General features: G+C 35.6%; 2 protein-coding genes and 1 long non-coding RNA gene across 4 annotated transcripts in view; 2 read left to right on the top strand and 1 right to left on the bottom strand.

Annotated features, from left to right (window-relative positions):
* The window catches only part of LOC135082449 (Fanconi anemia group J protein-like), a 95,007-nt gene that overhangs the window by 39,855 nt on the left and 30,982 nt on the right, over positions 1–24,170 (top strand). The window contains exon 3 of the mRNA XM_063977245.1: positions 2,734–2,856. Coding sequence (XP_063833315.1) covers positions 2,734–2,856 — 123 coding nt within the window. The remainder of the gene's footprint in view (positions 1–2,733; positions 2,857–24,170) is intronic.
* Positions 2,962–4,474, top strand: LOC135082192 (uncharacterized). Of its 2 annotated transcripts, none has more exons than XR_010259367.1 (2): positions 2,962–3,445; positions 4,312–4,474. It is a non-coding gene; the product is annotated as an uncharacterized LOC135082192 (long non-coding RNA). The 2 variants fall into 2 exon arrangements; XR_010259368.1 differs by lacking the exon at positions 2,962–3,445 and adding an exon at positions 3,803–4,222.
* Positions 16,073–19,700, bottom strand: LOC135082186 (fatty acid-binding protein 2-like). Its single transcript, XM_063976955.1, has 4 exons — positions 19,331–19,700; positions 18,581–18,750; positions 18,045–18,155; positions 16,073–16,273 (listed from the first exon to the last, which is right to left on the bottom strand). Exons 1-4 carry the CDS (start codon positions 19,410–19,412, stop codon positions 16,214–16,216), a joined length of 423 nt encoding a protein of 140 aa, XP_063833025.1. The 5' UTR covers positions 19,413–19,700; the 3' UTR covers positions 16,073–16,213.

Below are 24,170 nucleotides of genomic sequence, written 5' to 3'. Positions count from 1 at the left end.
TTTATCTTCGTCTCAATGTAATTTTGAGTCGCATTCAGTTTGTACGAATCACGCAAAATAAACGCGCCTTGAGATCATCTTTTCTTTCACTCTAGGTATTCTTTTCTTCGTCATTGTGAACAATCTTGGTCATTATGTGAAATGGAATAAAATACGCAATGGCTCTTGGCAATTTATTGAAGTGGTTTACATTTAATTTATCGTTTATGTAGGTATATTTCAAAATTATTCAGTTGTTGTCTCTATTATGTATCTTTCTATATTTTTCAAAATTATTAATTGGAATAGGTTAAGTTCTGTGTACCACACATTGTTTTGCCTTCCCTTTTAGACAAGAGGACCTTTTAAATAGTCAAACTATTAGGATTCGAACGTATAACCCTAGTAGGTAGTTAACCTAGTCTTATCATAGTTAGAAACTTGCAACAGTCGTAAAGTTCACTGAAAAGAACGTGAAAATAATGTCGAGAATTCATTTCTAAGAGTGCATGCTGAACTCAAAGGAAAATTCATTACATTTTTAATCTTACTCCTTAACACAAATATACCGTCGTATTTTTCATCATTCTATTTTTCTCCTAGTTCGTCACATCATAAAAGGCACTAAACGTGAAAAACCACAATTTTCATTTAGTACGTTTTAATTTTGAAGAGTGAAAAGCAGACGCGCATTCGGCAGCTCTTCATGCCCGCTAAGCCCCGTCTAATGGAAACGACAAGACTAATGTAACAACTGGAAACATTTCGTTGGACGGATCTAACAAAGCATTCATTTTCTGATGGCGGTAATCTCGCCGAAGGGCGGCATTGTTCGTGATTTTCTCTGCGGGTTTTTTTGCATTTTCTTCTCGAAAAGAATAAAAATACTGAACAGTATTGTCGACGCCGACGCTCGCGCCGCGTTCGCGCAAAAAGGACCCCTGGATGACAACGAAATGACGGGAGAGTCCGCGGGTGGGCCCCGGCGACCCCCCTCTTGTAAAAATGTCGCTGGGAGGGGCGGCGTGCCTACGACAAGACGGCATTTTTACACACCGCCGCTGAACCGACAAATCCTATACACCGAATCGGGATCGACACGAATTGGACCGTGGCCCGTCGGCTTACAAGCCACTATCGTCCGGCAATCTGCGCCTTGACTTTTTAAAACAGAGAGCTGTTTGCGATAAATCGATAAGTATATACGTACGCGACAAGAGCAGAGGGTAACAAATTGCACAGATTTTAGAGTTCTTTTGTGTTGACAGGCCCGGGGTGGGGGGCGTTTAGCGGTTTCCGACGGCTGTTTTCGGAAATATGAATTTTTGGTTTGTAATTCAGAACTTTGACCCCAATTAGGGATGATTGGGCGAACGCGGAGTTTCCAAAATTTACGGGGACATTTTCAGCTTTATCAATTAAGTTACAAGTGGTGAACTGTTACTGTAAAGCAATATCTATTCATTAAACTTTCTTTACTTGTTCCTATTTTTTTTTTAAATGATGGTCTACAAAGTCTGAAGCACAAATGTATTTGTACAAGAATCTACTGACTCTAAATTTTTTCTCTATTTAAAATTTGATGACTAGCAATATAATTATAATCCATTTGCGTTTTATTTTCGAATAATCTGTATTCGTAACGTTATTTTCTAGTAACCCATGTATACTGGTTAATTAATATACTTGCATAATTTTAGTTTAGTATGCCTATGCGTGCGAGTAATGCCCAAGTACTTTCTTCTTATTTATTGCTATATCTGGTATGTCAAAAAGTTTTACTGGTAGTTGCACATTCGTATCTATTTGCACTTCATGTATGATTTATAAATAAGTAAAGCCCTAAAACGGTCCTAAAGCATTCATTCTTAGTTTTCGTCCCGTTCAAGGTGGAACAGTCCCCGAATGCGGTCCCTTCTCGGAAGTGATCGCGCGTTCTGCGGGTAATTGGTCAATTTGCGACGTGAAGACGTTTAAATTAAGCCAATTGCACGCTCAGCCATCCCGCAGGAATGCACCGGAATGAATTCGCAACTTTAAGAATCTACATTTAAAGGCGTGTTGGCTAACTGACTGTAGCACAGGATGTCTAGCGTCGACATAAATGTAGAGACACACACTGAAATGTATTTTCACATACGAATTTGTCGGCCGTTTGGTGTAGTGGTGGTAGTCGTTCAGAACGGACTACTATGCCGACAGGTCCCGGGTTCGATTCCCGGCCGGGCAGAAATTGAAATGATGAATTTTAATTTCTGTGACGGGTCTGGGTGTTACTATGTATAATATGTATGTATTTAAAAAAAAAAGTATATAAGTAGTATATCCGTTAAGCTAGCACCCATAACACAAGCATATTAATTGCTTACTTTGGGGCTAGATGGCGCTGTGTGAGATTGTCCAAAGATATTTATTTATTAAAAAAATCAAAAAAAAAATCAAATTTGTAGAAACAGAGCAGTGACCTTAAGAATTGTGATATTTAGCATTCACCTATGCATTCAAGGATAAATTCAACTGCCTCTGCTGAACTGGAAATTAGAATAAATATAGGGTGCATCGCGAAAGTTGAGGCGAACACATACTCACCATAACACAAATCAGTCAGATTACGCAAAATGTCTGCTTATCATAGCAAATCTTTGCTTATGTTGATGGCCTCAACTCTTGTTGGGCCACCTATACTTACATAGATGTAGTGCTTTTAATGATGTTTTATTCTTAAAAAACTTACTGATATAATTCTTTTGACAGTGCAAAGAGGACAAAGGCTCGCCCAGCAGAACGCAGAACGGATCACGGAGCTGAAGTCCTTCGACGGCGCCGTGGACTACGTGGCCAGCATTCCCAACGTCAACTTCAGCAAGTCTGTGTTTGGTAAGTCACCTTTTTTTACCTTTAATACCCACAAAAGGGTAGAAGACTCTTGCTTACATTTTCTCAGCCCATATGTTTGTCCAAGAATTGGTTTAGGTGCTGAGAGTGCCCAAGTAACACAAAACACAATTATAAGAAGCGTACAACAGCATGAACCTACGTGCAGAGCAGTATATGAGCAGCATATGTAGCACTATATCAGCCGTATAAAAGTCTATAAGTGTCTTGTAAGCGCAATTTGGGCCCCAAATAATACGGCTTTGAGCATTATTAAATATTATTAGTGCTGCTAACCAGCGCTTATAATGTTATTGAAGACAGACATTAGTAAAGTTGTTAGACAGCATATTCTAATGTAAAAAGCATTTTATTAGATGTTAGTACAGCTTTGAAACAGCTTTCAGAATTACAATGCCAAAGTTACGTTTTATGCTAAGGCTGAACGTTTTATTTTGTTTGTTTGAAAGTATTCGAAAAAACTTATCGCATTTTATTGTCCGATTTGATTATTTTTCGTTTAGAGTATTGCAGTGCAATGGTGTTGTGAGGAGATGTTTTAATGTCTTTATTTAAAATAATTTATCATAAGGTAAGTATCATTTTTTTTTGTTTCAAGAATGAAAATGAGCTGGGAGTATTAGTCTTATGTGAAAATATATATATGTTTGTGGTTTATAATTCACGCGCCCTCACAGAAATCCTTTTTTTAATAAAATAGGGACAAATTTAGAATCGACATAATGACACTTTTTGTGATTTTTTTAACGATTTGATTAATTTTAACTTATAAAATTGCTTCTATCGATACTCCGCTTGTAAGAAAAGGATAATAAGTAGTATTTCATGCATATTGTGTATTATAATTTTATTTTCTATGTTAGAGAAAACAGAAAGCAAATGGCGTCAGATAATATTAATGTTTTAAACTTTCAACTAGTGTCTTTTAATGTTGTCAGTCTTGTTATAGTAAAAAGAAAATGGTTAAGTCATTCAACCTACATATAAAATATCTAAGTGATATCTTTAGCATTACTGTAACACTTTTTAGGTATGTTATAATGTTCATTAGGTTTAAACGTCATAAAAATGGATTGCTTTAGTGTTAATCAGGGTACCGAAACAATAATTTAGAATCCTTTAATCACGTCATGATCCCCTACTCCACGTCTTTCAATTTTATCTGTCTCCAATTAGGTAGGTACCTAGTTTGACAAGTGTTAAGTATAAAATCATTATCACTACAAATGTAATTTGTAATGAAACACGATATAGCTACCTATCTTATTTTTCGCTCATTGTAATAGTAATAATTTAAAGGAACTTTTTGTAACTAGTTAGTAGTGTTGCTGTAGTCGTTTTTTTAAGGGTATGCGTTATACGGGTAATTATTTAGTTTTCAGGTAACTACTTCTCTATTAAGTCATAAATAAGCTTATTTGTTTTTTTTTTTTTCAGATGCCTTTTAAAATAGTGCAAACGACCGAAAGGGATGAAGGAATGTTCTACGGAACTTCTTGACTCACACAACAACCGATTGTACTGTATTTTGTGTATGAGGTGTATCATTTTTTGGAACACGTTTTGCATTTCTTAAACCAAATATAAAGTTTGAATATTCCGTCTTTATCTTTCTCTTTACTCCACCTGTTCTCTTAGGCTGAGTTGCACCACCTAACTTTGACCGTAACTATGACGATAACCGATGTTTTTTGTATGGGGTTTGACAGATTTTTGACGTTTGTTAAAGTAAGTTGGTGCAACCCGGCCTTAAGTCTTTTTCCACTGTTTTTCGAGGCTTCCGGCGACTGGGACCGCAATTAACTGGGACCGCGGTCCCAGTCGCCGGATCCTTAAAAATTAAACAATATTCTTCCGGCAACTGGGACCACTCGTAAATGATAACTGAAATAAAAAAATGTACAGTCACACTAAACATTTTTTAGGTGAAATAATTGAAGAAAAATCCTTTTAATTTAAAAACTTCATTTATTAATATAAAATGTTTATTTAAAAAGGGCTACTTGACCTTTAAATCGACGAAGCTTTATACACCATATCTTGGTTATACTGATTTAATAAAAAAATCAGTCGTTTGATTTATAGTACTTATAGTAGATTTATAGTGGATTTATAGTAGATTCTAAGGGGAAAAATAATAAGCATTAAAATATGTTGTACTACATACATGAAATTCAGTAAATAATAATTTACTGGTAGAAAATGTTTTAAAGTATTCAGTCTAATATTAGTATGTATTTGTATTAATGTATGTAATTATGTAAAAATGGCCTAGCTTAATCTACTTATTGCTAAGCGCATAGTATAAAATCATGTCTAGAACGAGTCAAAGGTAATTTAAATAAATAATTTAGAATTTTTTTCGTATGACTGTACCGATTTTGGCCTGAATAATATATTTTTCTAAGTTATCTATGAGTGGTCCCAGTTGCCGGAAGAAAATTATTTATTTTTTACGGATCCGGCGACTGGGACCGCGGTCCCAGTTAATTGCGGTCCCAGTCGCCGGAAGCCTCGTTTATTCATGTCAATAACGTGACACGTTCGACATAAATTTTCTAATGAATATACAGGACCTACTAACGCACAAATGAATATAATCATACGGCTCGTGGTTTTATGGCCAAATTATGACCTAAAGTAATAAAATATTTTTTTTATTTATCTAAATAGTGCTAAAAGCTTTAAAGTAACAATAAAATAAGAAGATAACAGAGCTAAAACTTTAGTAAATGTTTGGCTAATGCTGAGCAGTAAATAAGCATAAGAAAAGATCATAAAAATGCGTTCAATCTGTAAAATGTGTTAATATATCTGAATGCACTATAGAATATTTCGACAACGTTTATTTAATGCATTAGGTTTTCTTATTTACTAATATACGGTTTTAACCTTTGCGTTAGTGTAAATGCTGTTAAAGGTGCTGTATATTAAAAGTAATTAATGTTTTAGTATGATTATAAGTCAATTAACTTAATTTTTTTAGACCATATAATAGCTTCATGCATTGTAAATTTTACCGCATGCTACTCAAAAGCATTTAAACTAAGTCAAAACTGATTTAAAGTGATAGTCTGACTTTAAAACGTAAATCAATCTTAACTTCAGTGAATATACAGATTGCGTGTTACTTGGGTGGGACCCAATAATGATTAATCAAAAGTTTTCGGTGTGCCAAAATATTGCCAAACTCTGGCTAGACAATATAAGTAAGACTCGTAATCAATTTGATCGTCCGATCCTCTACATGTAATTTAATTCAAAATGAAGTCGGTAGCTCAACGGTTATACAATTCCGTCATAACATAATAGAGCCCAGAAATCACTGCAACCGAATCCAATACAATCGCTGCGCGCGCGCACCTCGCTCGAATGCGCCATCATATTCAAATTATCAGATCTGTCGATCAACGCGCTCACAAAAATGCCGCCTTTATGCAGCAGTCGGTAAAATTAGACGTATTACAAGCGTTCGCTATTGTCTGTGTCTGCGTTCGCGCATCTGCCCCATACTCGATTGTATGGAAGCGGAATTAGATTTCGTGCGCTGATGATTTTTTGTACGGGATGGGTGCTGTCGAGTGTATGTGTCGAAATGAGGTATTATGCTGCACAAAAGTATTGAAAGGAACAACATTGGGTGTGTTTTTGTACACGTTGTACAATTTATAAACAAAGGACACGTCATGACTTTGTATTGGTATTAACTAAGTTTCATCTGTGGTATTAATTTATTTATGGTTTTGTGCTAGTAAGCTTTTTGTATGATTTGCTTAAGACTTCTACATCTACGTTCATAATTATTTTATTTTATTGTATTCGGAAAACAAACAGCTTACAAATAACTAAATAAATAATACTAAAATTATTGTACAATCGAGTAATATTTGTTTAAAAATCTATTCATATTAGCTGAACTTTAAACTTTTCTTTTTGTTTCAGTTACTTTAATTTTGTTTGTCTTGTAGATTTCGTCCTTAACAGTACTCGAGTTAAATAAAGTTCAGTTGTATAGAACAACCTTTTTAATAAACCGGGCGAAATATTTATTTAACCTTCGGCGCTACATTCTTGGAACTCGAGTACTTGGAATTTTCTTGGTGATATTCGTGTTCAATAAATACTGGGGATTATAACTTAGAAAGTATTGTTTATTAGTATTACACATTTTCTTCGCCGTTGCACAGAAATAAATATTTTTGAGTTATGTACCTAAGGCTAGGTTGCACCATTTTTTTACTTTAACTTTGACAAACGTCAAGAATCTATCAAACTCCATACAAAAAGCACCGGTTATCGTCATAGTTACCGTTAAAGTTAGGTGGTGCAACTCAGCCTAAGAAGGCAAGTATTGTAACAAAATATTATTTTGTTTGGAAAGAAGTAAAAGTACGGTGATTTTTCTAGATAGCGTAAAAAAATATTCTTTCTTTTCTTGTTTCTTCTAACTTTTCATTTTGTTTATTTACTAAACAGTGAATAATCTAGGACTTGGTAAAAAGTTCGCAACACGTCTTTGTTACAATTTGAATAAGGTTGTGTTGTCAACTTTTTTGCCACTTCGAGTGTCAACTATTTGTCGCTGTACAATTTCAAGTTACCACTATGGTATAGTAAAGACCCGTGACGTCACCACCATGGGTACGGTGACGCAGCAAGACGTAAGCTTCGGGCCTAGGCGTGCCTGTGTGGACCGGCCAATCGTCACCTCTCGTGTGAACAGTGGGCGGGGTCTCACACCCGCGCGTCAACCACGATCGATCCCTGAGACGGGACTTGTTTTTCTTTTTTCTTTTCTTTTTTTCCGTTCTGGATTTGAAACTTTGAGTAACTGCTCGGTGAGTGATTTGACAGACAGACGTACCCTAAGGCTGGGTAACAACTTTGTTTTTGTAGCAATTTTGTCTTTCTTTCTACTTCCTTGAACACTAAGTACGAATAAAAAAAAAATTGGGTTTCTTCGGTAATAAATAGGCGTCAAAAAAGTGGCAAAGTAAGAAATTAAGCCTTACGAAGTCGCAGGCACAGCTTATACAATTTATTTTTTGAAAGACCTACATATTTTAGTAGACATTAATATTTTTTTTCCTAAGTTAATGCCAGCGTCTTAATGATAAAATCGATCAACTTAGATTGAACATCTTAAAAGATTGGGAAAAGCAAGATGTATTTCTTTTTTCTTTTCCTTCGAGAAAATTTTAGGCTTGCTCTACTTACTTTCACATCTCTCGTATAAAATTCGATTTACTCAATCTTGAGGCTGTCCTTTTTACCTCAAATAAGTGCTCCTGGTCGACCGAATTATTTGTTAGCGGTCACTGTAACAGAATGTTAGTGAGATTATTTTTAGTGGCTTCTTTAAAAGAACTTACTCCACCAATGTTGTCTTTGAAGAAATAAAAAATCTTTGACATTGTTGGTCTACTCAAATAAATATTCACTTGATTTGCTATTTATGCTTCTAGAAATTGAAAATTACTAAAAAAAATTATTTCACAAACATTTACTAATAAAAACCTTTACAATGTTTCATTGTAGCCCTGACTCCCGAGCTAGAAAAAATCTGTGTTTTAGAAGCCAGTATAGATAAGTAAGGTGGTTTTTTTGTCACTTTAACACACTAAAGCGATTGTAAACATTAACCAAAGTTTTATAATTTATGGAACAACATTATCAAGAAACTCTCTCGTTATAAAAAGTAGCGGGAGTAGTAGAAACTTCGTCGACTAGCGAAAATTAGCCAAGTTGGAAGGCCCAACTAGTGGCACTGGAATAAGAAACTTGAACGAACTTACCTCGAGTGATAGAACTTTGTTAGTTCTTTTAGTTAGATAATGTATGTTTATTATATTCATCGAACGCGTAATCAATCTTAAAGGTATTATTCTATTTCCTTAATTCCCAAGCACTTAAATTCAATTTTAAAGACTAATATAAGTAATTATTCTAAATAGAGTACTGGAGTTTTTACAAATAAAAAATAAAATGCATTTATTTCAGACCATAAAATCGAATAAAATGCTAATGACGTATTACGGATTTCTTCTTTCATCCCCTTTAAAAATAGGGACATTCGTTTTAAACACCAGCTTAAAATGTAATTTTCATGCTAAATGTCGCTGTAGAGTTTTTTTTTGTGTTCAACGTGCGTGTAACTTTTATTAGTTAGGGAGTCAATGTGTACAAAACGGAAACATAATATTTAGCAGTAGTTTTTCATGCAAAATATCATGTCAGAGGATTGCGTTACTGTTTTTTTTTTTCTATATAATTATTATAAATAGAGTACTGGAGTTTTTACAAATAAAAAATAAAATGCATTTAATTCAGACCTGTTGAGTCCATAAAATCGAATAAAATGCTAATGACGTATTATGGATTTCTAATCTCTCATCCCCTTTAAAAATAGGGACATTAATTTTAAACACCAGCTTAAAATGTAATTTTCATGCTAAATGTCGCTATAGAGTTATTTTTATGGTCAACATGTATGTAACTTTTATTAGTTAGGGAGTCAATGTGTACAAAACGGAAACATAATATTTAACAGTAGTTTTTCATGCAAAATATCATGTCAGAGGATTGCGTTACTGTTTTTTTTTTCTATACAAAAATCCCAATGCAAAATGCCTCAAATAATATTCGGCAAAGTTCCACAAAAATCCAAAAGCACTTCGGCCGTACCCTTTTAATTCCGTACCCGTATCCAGGTATAATCACGCGGAGGGAATGCAAACACAAAAAGTGAAAACGTGACATTTCCCTCCACATTTAGGCACCTAAACCGTTTGCAAACAGCATTGAGCGGGACACGAGTAAATGAAGGGGGCAGGGGGCTAAACAAAAGGTGCGAGCCACCCGCTGCCCCCTTGGGCTGGAGGGGGGCTGGGTGGTATGATGACCATGAGGACAAATATCCTCAGGGATAAATTCAAATTATACTGCATTAGCGTAGCTTTTACCCATGACGGTATGACGAGGGAAGAGACTATGAAACAATAATGGTAGGTACAATGAACTTGTATCAATCGTGATTGATAACTAAGTCTTCTTAACGACTTGATAGATATTGATGTGCGAAGAATTATCAAAAGACAATGCCGGAAATTGGCGTCTTTTTTTTTTCGCGCGGCCATCGATCAAACCTTGTTTTTTGATTACAAAATAGTGTAATAAACCAAACTTATTATGACATGTATACCTCCAAACTCAGTCTGAACTGAGTTACGAGCATCAGAAGTTTGATGATTTTCATACTAGATTTGCTGTTTGCGCGCAAGTTTTGTAAGAAATTGCAACAAAATAATGACATTGTATGTGTAAACAAACAATACCATCCATTAAAGGCTCCAGACATCAGTATGCAGCAGAATCAGCGCAATAAAAAATAGCGCAATATTTTGTTGCAATTTCTTACAAAACTTGCGCGCAAAAAGCAAAAGACAATGCCGGAAATTGGCGTCTTTTTTTTTTCGCGCGGCCATCGACCAAACCATGTTTTTTAGATACAAAATAGTGTAATAAACCAAACTTACTATGACATGTATACCTCTAAATTCAGTCTGAACTGAGTTACGAGCATTAGAAGTTTGATGATTTACATACTAGATTTGCTTACTGCGCGCAAGTTTTGTAAGAAATTGTAACAAAATAGTGACATTGTATGTGTAAACAAACAATACCATCCATTAAAGGCTCCAGACATCAGTGTGGAGTAGAATCAGCGCAATAAAAAAAGTTTGGTCGATGGCCGCGCGAAAAAAAAAAGACGCCACCTTCCATACAAAATCTGGCATTGCCATTTAGTATGAAAATCATTAAACTTCTGATGCTCGTAACTCAGTTCAGACTGAGTTTAGAGGTATACATGCCATAGTAAGTTTGGTTTATTACACTATTTTGTAATCAAAAAACAAAGTTTGGTCGATGGCCGCGCGAAAGAAAAAAGACGCCACCTTCCATACAAAATCTGGCATTGCCATTTAACTTAATAATAGATACCTTGTATAAGAACACTCTCTCGTATTATTCTACAAAAGTGAATTGATTTTAAGAAACACTCAACACACGTGGTCGATTTTCTGATGGTTTGACAAAACATAATGAGAAAATGCGTGCTGATTGAAATAGAGAACTATCTAGGGTAGTTCCTATACACTAGCTTAAAAATTTTTGTTATTGTGCATAGCGTTGTCCGTAAACTTTAAAAAACATTGCTCTCCCTACCGCCAGGGTGGTTGTGCTTTTTCGTAGCGCGTGTCACTTGTGCGGCGGGGCGCGGGCGCGGCGGCCGACACTGCGGGCGTCGGGATCCGGCGTCCGGGCGCCGCGTTGCCATGGCGACGACACCGCGACACCCGCCATCGCCACCCCCTCCCGCCCCCCTGCGACCCACACCCCGCGCGCCCGACCGCGCCAATATCACCCCTAAAACAAACACAATACGAACCACGATGCTCACTTATATACCACACCAGACCCCAACACATAGGGGTCGACTACATAAGACGGTACGGTCAGGCGATGTAAATAACGCGAGATAACTTCAAGAGGGTCTAATGGAATAGGGAATCGTGTTTTGGAAAGTACCCCAGAGAGAATGTTCTGGGTTGTTAGATGGAAGGGCTCGGCTTCCATGTTAAGTGAAAGTCGATATGGGGATTGGGCTCGCCAAATTTGATTATTCAAACGCTCGTTTAATAGTGCCTAATTGGCAAAGAGCGGACGCAACAGAATTTAACTCATCGCTAATCATATAGGGCAGGTGACCCGGTTTTGGCCATTTTAAGAATTTTTTAGACTTTGAGGCTATATCATTTTACAGTTTTTGTTATCACGGACTTATTTCTTGTAAAAAGTGATTAAATATATTTAGATCTAGCCTAAGGATACATTTTTTTTCATAATGATTCAATGGAAAAATAATCCTGTAGAAAAGAAAAAGAAATGGGAATTTGTGCCATTTTTGGCCAGCTTTACCCCATTTCTGGCCACAGTCATGTGCCAGTTCTGGCCATCAAAATTCATAAAAAAAAAAAAAAAAAACTACTCGACGGATTTTAACGAAACTTGGTACAATTATTTTTCATACTCCTGGGCAGGTTACAGTATACTTAGGAAATCCCACGGGAACAGGAATTAGCGGGAAAATCCTTTTGTATGAAAAATCTAAACCGCTTAAGTTAGACGCTTGAAATTTGGCATGTAGGTACCTTAGTAAACTTAAAGCTTAGTTACAACAAGTAATTCCCGAAATTCCCACGGGAACGGGAATTAGCGGGAAAATCCCTTTGTATGAAAAATCTAAACCGCTTAAGTTAGACGCATGAAATTTGGCATGTAGGTACCTTAGTAAACTTAAAGCTTAGTTACAACAAGCAATTCCCGAAATTCCCACGGGAACGAAAATTAGCGGGAAAATCCTTTTGTATGAAAAATCTAAACTGCTTAAGTTAGACGCTTGAAATTTGGTATGTAGGTACCTTAGAAAACTTAAAGCTTAGTTACAACAAGGAATTCACGAAATTCCCACGGGAACGGGAATTCGCGGGAAAATCCTTTTGTATGAAAAATCTAAACTGCTTAAGTTAGACGCTTGAAATTTGGTATGTAGGTACCTTAGTAAACTTAAAGCTTAGTTACAAGGAATTCCCGAAATTCCCACGGGAACAGGAATTCGCGGGAAAATTCTTTTGTATGAAAAATCTAAACTGCTTAAGTTAGACGCTTGAAATTTGGTATGTAGGTACCTTAGTAAACTTAAAGGTTAGTTAGAAGGAATTCCCGAAATTCCCACGGGAACGGGAATTCGTGGGAAAATCCTTTTGTATGAAAAATCTAAACCGCTTAAGTTAGACGCTTGACATTTTGCATGCAGGTACCTTAGTAAACTTAAAGCTTAGTTACAACAGGATATTGCAAAATTCCCACGGGAACGGGAGTTAGCGGGAAAAAACATTTGTACGAAAAAATCTGAACCGCGTAAGATAGATGAAGGGGGTAAAACGGGATCCACGCGTACGAAGTCGTGGGCGGCCGCTAGTATGAAATATAATATCTCAGCTTGAATTGATATTACAATTAAGGAGATCAACATTAACCTATAGTATAAGTTTATGCGGTTAGTACTGGAACAATTTTCTTTTCACAACACCGATTTTTTTAGTAATTTGGTTTCGATGGAGGCATTATAATCGTAACTCTGAAAATGAATCGATTACTTATATCAAAATAGATAAGTAATTAAATTTAAAAATCACGATAAAAACTAAATGGCCAAAAGTGGGGTTCTTCGTGCACCACTTTTGGCCAGTCATGTGGCCAAAGATGGGAAAATTCATTCATTCTGGCTCCATTAGTGGCCACCTCTCATAAACCCACTTAATAAACAAATAGCCATAAAATATCATTAGTACCACTTAGACAGTGTATTCTTTATTAAGGATTAACATAAACATTTAAAAAAATAAGAAGGATTTAGAAAATAATGATTGTTTACTCACCCGCTCGCCTTAGCCTTTTTGCTAAGACTTAAAACAATTAACGCTTCTCAAAAAATAATGACTTGTTGGATTGAATTGAAGCTTGACACATCAAAGCTGTTAACGCTATCAGTGTTGCTAATATTAGACATTTTTATTCCCGTAAACCATAGAGTAATATATTAGTCTTTGCCTTAGTTATAACGATTTGAAGTTCTAAATGGCCACAAAGGGGTCGGTGGCCACAACCGGGTCACTTGCCCTATTCAAACCTTCCCTCGAGCTTTAAGCATATTTAATTTTAATCTGATTATTCTAAATCGACTCGTACAAGGTTTGAAACTCGTCACATTCACCCTACTTTAATTTATTTAGAGAGGACTCATCATTACTATTTCATACTCTACCTATCATCCTTAAATTTCGACTATCTATTACTATTCCTAATTAGTGTATGTTATAAATACTTGCCTGTTCATCATAGTTGCCCCAAAGACCTCAGCTGTTAGACGTTAGCCCTCAATAACCTTTAACATTTATTTCGTCTTATAGAAGGCACGGTTAACATTAATGTCCTCTACCGACCGATATAGATTAAGCCCCGGATGTCGGAAGGCAATTGCTTAGCAGGAATACTGGGTCTGAGCTCTCAGTCAAATAGATCCCAATAAGGAAAGGAAGGAAGAGCATAAAGATAGAAGTGACGCATTTCACAAATTACACTTAAATTCTAGCAATTTTCTAATATTGCCGTTTATACCTACTCGAGTATACAGGGTGTCCCGTAATGTAACGTCAAGCCGGAACTGGGTGTTGAGGCAAGTTATGCTGGTTATCAGAAAAATATAAAAAAAAATCCATGTGGCATATTTTCAAAATAATGGGCATTTAAAAAAAATCAAAAAATTTTACTCCAGGTGACGGTCTTTTTACTCGTGTTGCCACAAATCTTCACTTTTTCCAAATTTTTTTTTTGTTATGTAACCCTGAATAATGCTTCTCTAAATTGTTATCAAAATTACAAAACCAGCTGCTCCAACTTGGATGAAAAAAATACATTATTCCCAAAAAAAATTTCAAAATAAAAATTTTGCCTAGTTTAAACTGACTGTACTGAAAAAAAATTGTACTACGCGAGTGTGGCAAGTGACGTCATAATTTGGCGCATTTAGTAAGGATTCCAAAATGGTATAACACTTGGTAAATTCTTGCTGTAATTGTCGACAATTTTTGGTTTTTTGGTAATAATCCCGTTTTTAACTTTATCTACCTTGGTTAAAAATTATTATTCTAATGTGCCCAAAAGTCACAGAAACTTTTGTCACCATGACAGTAATTAGTAGTTGACATACTGTGACAAAAGTCACCCGTGCGTGCGCGCCGTTACTACCTGCTCTGCCTGCACTTGTACTTGGTAACAGGGATAATAATGATATGAAGTTTCGGTTATGAATACGGTTACGGATATTACAATAATATTATACCGGTTTCGGTTACGGTCACGGATATGAAATCATTTCAGATTATCCGAAAGTTTCGGATAATTTCGGTTACGGAATTATTAGAATTTCAAAAATGTAGGTATAATTCAAATAGCAAGATGCTGCGTGACCCACATAGCTACTTTATGTACCAACTAAGAGGACACCTATGTATGATAAAGGTTAAACAGGCTGGCATATTAGATGGTGCCAGGGAATGCCAGACAAGTTGGTAACAAATATTAAGATTTAAGGTACAATTCCAAGACGGGCCGCAGACCGCAAACTGCAAAACTCTATGAAATCGGCAGCGCGGCATTGCAGCTGCGGCGTGTATAGCAGATTTCATAGAGTTTTGCAGTTTGGAATTGTACCCTTAGACTCCGCCTTTATCCGAAACTATCCGTAACTTTTGAATCAGTTTCGGTTACGGTTATGGACATTTTTTTATTTCGGACATCCGATAGTTTCGGTTACGGTTACGGATATCCATAACATCCCTGGTTGGTAAGATGGCCCTCTCCGTCCCGCTCATACCTTTTAAAATGGCTTCTCCACCTCATTTAAGCCAGAAACTTGAATTTTGGGCACATTAGAATAATAATTTTTAACCAAGGTAGATAAAGTTAAAAACGGGATTATTTCCAAAAAAACAAAAATTGTCGACAATTACAGCAAGAATTTACCAAGTGTTATACCATTATGGAATCCTTACTAAATGCGCCAAATTATGACGTCACTTGCCACACTCGCGTAGTACAATTTTTTTTCAGTACAGTCAGTTTAAACTAGGCAAAATTTTTATTTTGAAATTTTTTTTGGGAATAATGTATTTTTTTCATCCAAGTTGGAGCAGCTGGTTTTGTGATTTTGATAACAATTTAGAGAAGCATTATTCAGGGTTACATAACAAAAAAAAAATTTGGAAAAAGTGAAGATTTGTGGCAACACGAGTAAAAAGACCGTCACCTGGAGTAAAAATTTTTGATTTTTTTTAAATGCCCATTATTTTGAAAATATGCCACATGGATTTTTTTTTATATTTTTCTGATAACCAGCATAACTTGCCTCAACACCCAGTTCCGGCTTGACGTTACATTACGGGACACCCTGTATAATTCTAGTAGATAATTGGATAATACGTAGATTGGTTTACTATTCCCTTTAATCAAAAAAGTATTTTTTTTCAAATCCTACTACTCTTGTAAACTTGAAATGGTAACAGAAAAACTCAACTTAAAGTGTACTTGATGTATTAAAAATATACAAACATAAATAATTATAAAATAATTCAATTAATACAACGTTCATGGTCGGGTCACACAATTAAAATTATATTTATGAATAATACCTACAAATAACTTAAAGATACATAAACTATTTAACTAACTTATAAATTCGTGTGGCTACTATATCCCATCCCTCCACAGTGGTTGTCTGAAATTAAACAATTTAATTTTTATTAGCCTCGCAAGAAAAGCCCAAGTTGAATTAGGTATTATTTTTCATTGTAGACAAAAATTAAACTTGTTTGTGCTCTCTTACTAGCTTCATAGGAGGTAATATAGGTTTTTATCATACAGTATATTGAATTTCAAATAGTAAATAATAAATCATTCCAAAATTAGATAAGATAGTATAAATTACTGATGATACAATGAATGAACTAATGAGTCATTTGTTTAGATATTAAAAAACCCTGATGTGTCATAATACGTCATACGTAATTATTTAGCACTTTTTTGCCGCTGAAAATTACATTTTAGATTGGACCACAGGATTAAAGGATGAAAATATTTTTTATTTCAGTTTTAACCCTCGCTGTACGAGGTGGGGTGTGACACACCCCAGTCCTTTAAAAATAGCCACAATTTTAAAAATTTGCAAGTGCTGAATTTGAAATTCTCAGTAGCTGGAATTATGACACTGCTGCTTCGATCAGCGTTGCAAAATCAGTCCAGCGGTGACTACCAACTGAGTTACATGCCTTTAAAGTGCGTGTGGGTGTCACACACCCCACCTGGTACGGGACGTTGTTAAAAAGTTTAAAAAAAAAATTAACAGTTTTGGTGTAATTTATATATTTTTAGCTTTGTCAATTGAATAAAATTCAATACAAATATTATTTTTCGTGATTTTTACGGTATCTGAAATTTTCAAGCACTTTTAGTCAAATGAGATGACTTTTAGTGCGAATCTGGAAGTTTAGTACTGAGATCCGAAGATGTATGTGAACATACACTTATGGGCTACAATTTATACTTGGTGATACAATTTATGAGCTACTGAAATGGAATAACATATTTTATAAATAAATAAAATTGTTACGCTCCCATTTTATGCATTGAGCATACTCATTTTCTTTCATCAGAATTGTGGTAAATTGAAAACCGATGATCAAAACAAATTTATACCCTTCCAGTTTTTAATTTACTTTTAAATTATAAGTAAATACTTGTACTTTGTTAAATAAAAACGGTTCTCATAATTAAAGGCACTAATTAAAAATTATACATAGGAAACTAATTCCTAAATTACAAGAACAACGGAAATTGTGTCTTTTTGTTTTTTTATGATAAAAATGTTATAATACATATTTTCAGCTCAGAGCATTTCTTAAACATAATTAGCATACGTAAATAATCAATATTAAATATTAAATTCTACCTAAAAAAATGTTGAATGAAAATTTTATCACTTTGTATATTGGGGTGTGTCATACCCCACCTGGTACGGGACGTAACTTTTAGTCACCTCGTACACGGAGGGTTAAGAAAATGCCATCATTTTCTATTTACCTACATACATTTCATATTTACTTGTGATAAAAATGTATTAAAGAAAACTAATGATAATGGATATTGCATAATATGATCGTTAAAACGCCTCGACAGAGAAATGATAGAGCTTAAACAGATCAACACAACTATCTACTCACTCTGAAAATATTAGGGTAGTTTATTAATTTAGCATACTTTTTATAAAAAAAAATATTATATGAAAAAGAGACCTCTACCATAGATTTTAAATGGCAAAAAAATATGACGCCACTAATTTGCGAACTCGTCTGACTTTTTATCGATTTCAAAACTACAAAAAATCCAATTTGAAGTGTTTCCTTAAAAATTGTATCTTGGAATTACCCAATTATTTTATAGCGGACCAATATCATGAAATAGGGTAAAAAAATGCAATTCTAGATACTAACCACGATCGTCACCTCGGGTCCGAATTCGAGCTTGTGCGTGGACACTCTGCCCTCGTTGTCAGTCTGTTTGTGTGTCATCACATTGCCCTCAAATGTTATTAGTCCTTTGAGCTGTAAGGCGAATTAAGGGTTAAGAATTTAGAAAGAAAGAAAGAAAGAAAGTATTTATTTGATGCGAGTATCAAAAGCGTTACAAATAAATAACAACTTAAACACTAAAAACAGAGTACACGCACCAATTACACGTACAATTTACATTTAAATACCTTCTAAGCGTTAACAGTCCTGTACAGTCTTCAACCTAAACACTTTGGCATCTTAATAAAGTAGCAATAGGTAGTAGCAATGTATGGAACTTTCTCTAGAAGGACAAATCGTGGATAGAGTCAGATTTCATTATTAATTTTGCCGTTAGGAACTTGGCCAGCCTCCCTAGACAAAATATTATTTTTGACAGTTTTAATTTCGAAATAGCTTCGCTTCGTATTATTGTATTCAAGTTATTGCAACACTCCATAATGAAAATATAAACATACCTGGATATCGTCAGGCGAGGTGGCATCGAACTCCACACCGGGCGTGAACATGATCTCCCAGTGAAATAAAGCCCCGTGCACACTGAACGTGTAGGTCCCGCTCGCGTTCCGTCGCAGCGTCTGCGTCGGACGCACTTTCACGGCTATTTTGCGCTTTATGTATCCCATGCCTGTAATTTAAAAAAACTTTAGATACTATTTTCTTTATAATCTTCGAGTTTTTTGTCAAAAGAAATACTTAGCTGAATGTCAGATATTTGCGATATTTCGTGTAAGTCTTTCGCTGCGTGCGCTTTAATTTTATGCTCTCTTTCTTTTTCTAACATTGACATTCCGATACAGATAGTTCTATTGTTTTATCTGTGACTCTGACGTTTTCACACACCCACAATAGTCGCGGGAGAGTACCTGTATCATTAGTGATAAAAAGATACTGGTATTGTATTTTCTGTGGCTCTGACGTTATCACAAACGCACGTGTTGTACCGGCTGAGTCATTGCTCTTTACATACAACAGGCGTCACCGGCCATAACAACATCAAGTCATTAACTAAATATCCTTGTTAAACTGCTTTTATAGTCCATACAAAGTTTTGTAAATTGATTAGAAATTATGAATCTCACGCGGGTACAGAGTTGAATTAATAGAATGCTCTACATTTCTCGTGTGTGAATTATTACTTTCTAAATTATATTATAATTTTTTACAAAAAGACACTTTATGATATCTTATACAGTAAAATATCTTACCTAAATACTCAAGATAGGCTTCAAAGTTGTCTTCGCTGATCATCACATAACTTTTTCCCAAGTAATCGTCCATCGTTGTCATTGTTTCGTTCGTCCGACTCTAACGACAGTCGTTGACTGGACAGTATTGATACAATGTTATCAGTAGATAATGACTTATCAGTTTAGTTGCGATTCACGAATCATAGTAGTAAAATGTTAATCAGCGGGAAGCATAACTTCCTATAATTCTTTGTATGCATATTTGTTACATCGATTGATCGTTACAGGCGTTTCAGAAATGCATGCAACAATTTGATATGAAATCTAGTTTTTAAGCAGTTTTTTCTATAACCTAAAACTTACAAGAACGTATGAGCTCACGATGAATGGATGTAATAAAGACTACACACGGAACGTAGTACGTTTCACTATTTGTTGCGGCCCTACTCGCGCCTCGTCATATTCTAATCGCAAAATCTACTTCTAATGTAAATGTCACATAACTTTTGTCAGTCAATACTTTATATTGAGAACCATTGTATAAAATCACTTCTCTTTTGGATTCCGATCGAACAACATCAAAATTGTAACGTCTCAAGAATACAACGAAATAAGCAGTTTCCGAGTTTTATTCATAAAATTCCATCGCGTCTGCAAGGCGCGAACATTGGCGACCGTGACAGGACCGCAATTTCGGACAATCTGGAAGATTAATCCAATGACACCTGGAGTCAGCCGAGCAGTGACGCAGCAAAAGCTTCACCTCGCAGCCTGGATTTCAGATAAGTGCCCTGATTATTCCTTCCTTACATCATCCCAACACTGTTAAACCACTCCTAAACCTTCTTTATTCCCGAAATCCTATCCAATTTAGTAAAAACTTTCACTTGTGCAAATCGTGTCTACCCCATAATTTTTATTCATTGTTCAAAATATCGTTAAATCATTGTAATTTCTCTCATTTTCGACTAATTAAAGCCAAATCCTAAACACAATAACGTATCGCGCCAGTAGTTTCCCGGTTTTTAGTATTTTTGCCGAATATTTCAGTTGTGCCAACGGCCGACCTCAACGAGCCGGCTAACGGGACATATCAGCTGATTCAACGCGTCAACACCGGCTTCCTAGCTGCCGTCGGGGCTGAGGGCGTGAGATACGTATTCTTTTTATTATAAATTTGTGTCTTTTAACTGAGGCGCGGCTTTGTAATTTTGATTTGAACTACCTTGCATATTTTTTTATCGTGTAAATTCATTAAACATTCTATAATTTATTAATTAAACGCATTTCAATAGTACAATTTACATTGCAAAACAATATTTTATTAGCAATTTGATATTTTAATAACAAATAATGACTGATCCAGCCACTTTATCACCGCATTTGGCATCGAGGCATTCGATGTCAAAGGATTTATTAGTAAAACGTAGTTCAATCAAAGGGCAAATTACTAAATTTAAAAACTACTTAAATAAAATTACAAAGCAGCCCTCGCTGACGACCATTGAGATTGCTGAATTGTCACTTAAGCTCAGCAAGTTCGAGGGTCAGTTGGCCAAATATGACGAGCTGCAAACTCAGATCGAATTAATAAATTCTGAAAATTTGGATTTTGAGATGGACGAGCGTGAACGCATTGAGCAAGACTTTATTTTGTGCATAGCTATGGCAAAGAGTTTCTTAGATGAACAAAATGAGTCGAAATTAATAAGTCAATAATTTTTAGAGGCTCAATCTTTTGACGCAGATTCTAGTGTTCGCCTACCTCAAATCCAAATAGCCAAATTTGACGGATCATATTTCCGCTGGTTAGAGTTCCGCGACACTTTCACTAATTTAATTCATAACAATGAACGCTTGTCATCTATTCAAAAGTTTCACTATTTGATTTCCTATTTAGAGGGAGATGCAGCTCGTGTTATTTCAAATATTGAGGTGTCTTCTGCCAATTATAATGATGCTTGGCAATTAATTTACCAGCATTATAATGACAAAAGACTACTCATTAATCATCATCTTAAATCATTGTATAATTTGCAACAGTCGACACGCGAAACTGAAAGTTCCCTACGATTTGTAGTAGATCATGTCACCAAAAACTTGCGTGCCCTAGCCAATCTAGGTCAGCCCACAGAGCACTGGGACACATTAATTATATTTTTCATTTGCTCTAAACTTCATAACCATACTCTCATGAAGTGGGAAGAACAACGTAGCAATTTAGGAGATGTTCCCACCTTAGAACAATTTAAGCAGTTTTTAATTGACCGGGCACACATATTAGAATCTACTAGTCGTAATCAATATAATAATAATTCTAACAACACTAATAATTACGTAAAATCAAATCAAAATTCAAATTTTAATAGCAATAAATCATCATTTCAAACAAATTCACATAGTGCAACTTTAAATTCCAACAATAATAATTTACACGTCTGTATTATTTGCAACAAAAATCATAAAATATACGAATGTTCAATTTTTAAATCAAAATCAATACAGGATAGGTTAACTGACGTTTCTAAATATAAATTATGTTCAAACTGTTTACGTCAAGGACACCCGGCCCGCGAGTGTCGTATGGGTCCATGTAGGCAGTGTAACGAGCGACATAATACACTACTGCATTCAGTTGATGCCACTAAAGCCAACAATGCTCAAATACAACCATCGGAATCCATTGTCAACTTCTCTAAAGAAGAAAATACACATGTCATTTTGACTACTGCCCTAATAGAAGTCGTGAATCCAGTAACTAAAAAGGCAACTTTAGTTCGAGCCTTATTGGATTCAGGCAGTCAGTCATCTTTCATTACAAAATCATTGCAACAAAAACTATCATTAAATTCTAATCCAACTTCCATCAATGTCATTGGAATTGGAAACAACTCAAGCTCAGTCAATGAAAGCTGTGTTGTTAAACTAAAATCCACTCGTCATAATTACCAAACAAATCTTAATTGCTTTGTTCTTGATGAGCTCACAGGAGTTCTTCCAAAGTCTCCAATTAATATAAATCAATTAAAATTACCTAAAAATATTAAATTGGCAGACCCTGATTTTAATCAGCCAGGCCCTATCGATCTTTTAATAGGCGCAGATCTATTTTGGGATGTTCTAATATGTCAACAAAAATCATTAGGAAAAAATAAACCCAAACTTCAAAACTCTAAGTTTGGCTGGTTAATTGGCGGTTCTATTAATTTATGCATAGGCAATCAACTACAGTGCAATCAATCTATAATCTATAAAAATAATTCAATAATTAATTTATCATGTTCTTTATCAAAATTCAATTAAATTAAATAAATAAATCACACTAACTATCTAATTTTACATTTGAGAGCATTCGTGATATTGTGCATGCTAGCTCGCACATTCTCCTAGTGGCAGTGAGATAACGATCTGGCCAACAAAAGGCAGACTTGTCTCCCGGAGCACTGTGCGCCAGTGCGTTCGGTGCCTACGCGTGCAAGGTACAACATTCATATCTAAAGTGAGTGTTGCAAATCGTAGGGGACGCGATGCTCGCTTGTCGAAATGTTACTTTTGTTTATTCATATTTATTTTAGATACAAGTTCATGTGGCAGCTGTAATTGAGTTAACTTACTATATTTTATTCCCCGCTGAGGTCAGCCAGCCGAAATATTCTTACTTAAATGATAAAAATTACATAATTTTACATTTTATTACATATCTATTTAAATATTTTTTCTTTCTGATTTTGCTGCTCAAGAAAGCACAAAATTTTTATTTACCTACATACATCTCACGCCCCTCACTTTGGTGGCATCTGGGAAGCTGGTGTCAAATCGGCCAAATATCATTTAAGACGTGTAATAGACACGTCTCATTTAACTTTTTAGAAAATTTCAATCAACTCTTTGCAGAAGTGGAAGCTATACTAAATGGCCTTCCCTTGTGTCCTTTAACTTCATCCCTTGACAATTCCCTTTTCCTTTCCCCAGGGCACTTCTTAACCAGAAAGACCACTGAATGCGCTGCCGTCACCATCTCTGGAGGCTGATGATGAAAAACGACTCCAGCGCTACGCTCTGTTGGAGAAACTACAATATTTTTGGAGAAGAAGTTAGAAATTTTAACCAAATTGCAAGTCAGAACAAAATGGAGACAAAGCAAGAGCAAGATAAAGATAGGAGACTCTACACGAGATTCTACTTCACGAGGAATCTCTCCCACCTCTCTGTTGACGTGCTGGGCGAGTAACCAAATTGCATCCCGGCCCTGATGGTATTGTCCGTGTTGCTGACGTGAAGACCACCTCCGGCAGCTACCGACAGCCCTTAGTGCGGCTCTGCCCGCTGCTCAGCGATGAAGACTTCGAGAGTTGAAGAACTGGAGCCTTCAACCGGGGGGAGTATGTTGCGGCCCTACTCGCGCCTCGTCATATTCTAATCGCAAAATCTACTTCTAATGTAAATGTCACATAACTTTTGTCAGTCAATACTTTATATTGAGAACCATTGTATAAAATCACTTCTCTTTTGGATTCCGATCGAACAACATCAAAATTGTAACGTCTCAAGAATACAACGAAATAAGCAGTTTCCGAGTTTTATTCATAAAATTCCATCGCGTCTGCAAGGCGCGAACACTATTTATAGCGCCAAGGTCATCAGCTCGTAAACGTGTTAATTGAATGTTAGATAAGTAAAACGGGACTATTCCCACCTCTCGTTCCCACCACTGCAACTCCTGTGTAGCCAGGATCTACAGCTTGACCGCCACAAAAACCCAACCAATGAAGGTCAAGTTTGTCCCGGGGGAAAGTTAAACTGTCATTGGACCCGCAACGAAATTAATCAGAAGAACATAGGAGGAGTTCGAAATTAA

Source organism: Ostrinia nubilalis, chromosome 21 (genome assembly GCF_963855985.1).
Source record: "Ostrinia nubilalis chromosome 21, ilOstNubi1.1, whole genome shotgun sequence".
Classification (NCBI taxonomy): Eukaryota; Metazoa; Arthropoda; class Insecta; order Lepidoptera; family Crambidae; genus Ostrinia; species Ostrinia nubilalis.
This window is presented reverse-complemented; position numbering and strand designations above follow the sequence as displayed.

Excerpts from the sequence above, each read along its gene's own strand:
- LOC135082186 (XM_063976955.1), bottom strand. The coding sequence starts at position 19,412 with ATGACAACGATGGACGATTACTTGGGAAAAAGTTATGTGATGATCAGC. Across the intron at positions 18,751-19,330 it reads AGCCTATCTTGAGTATTTAG|GCATGGGATACATAAAGCGC; the intron begins GTAAGATATTTT and ends TTTAAATTACAG. Across the intron at positions 18,156-18,580 it reads CCTCGCCTGACGATATCCAG|CTCAAAGGACTAATAACATT; the intron begins GTATGTTTATAT and ends TTCGCCTTACAG.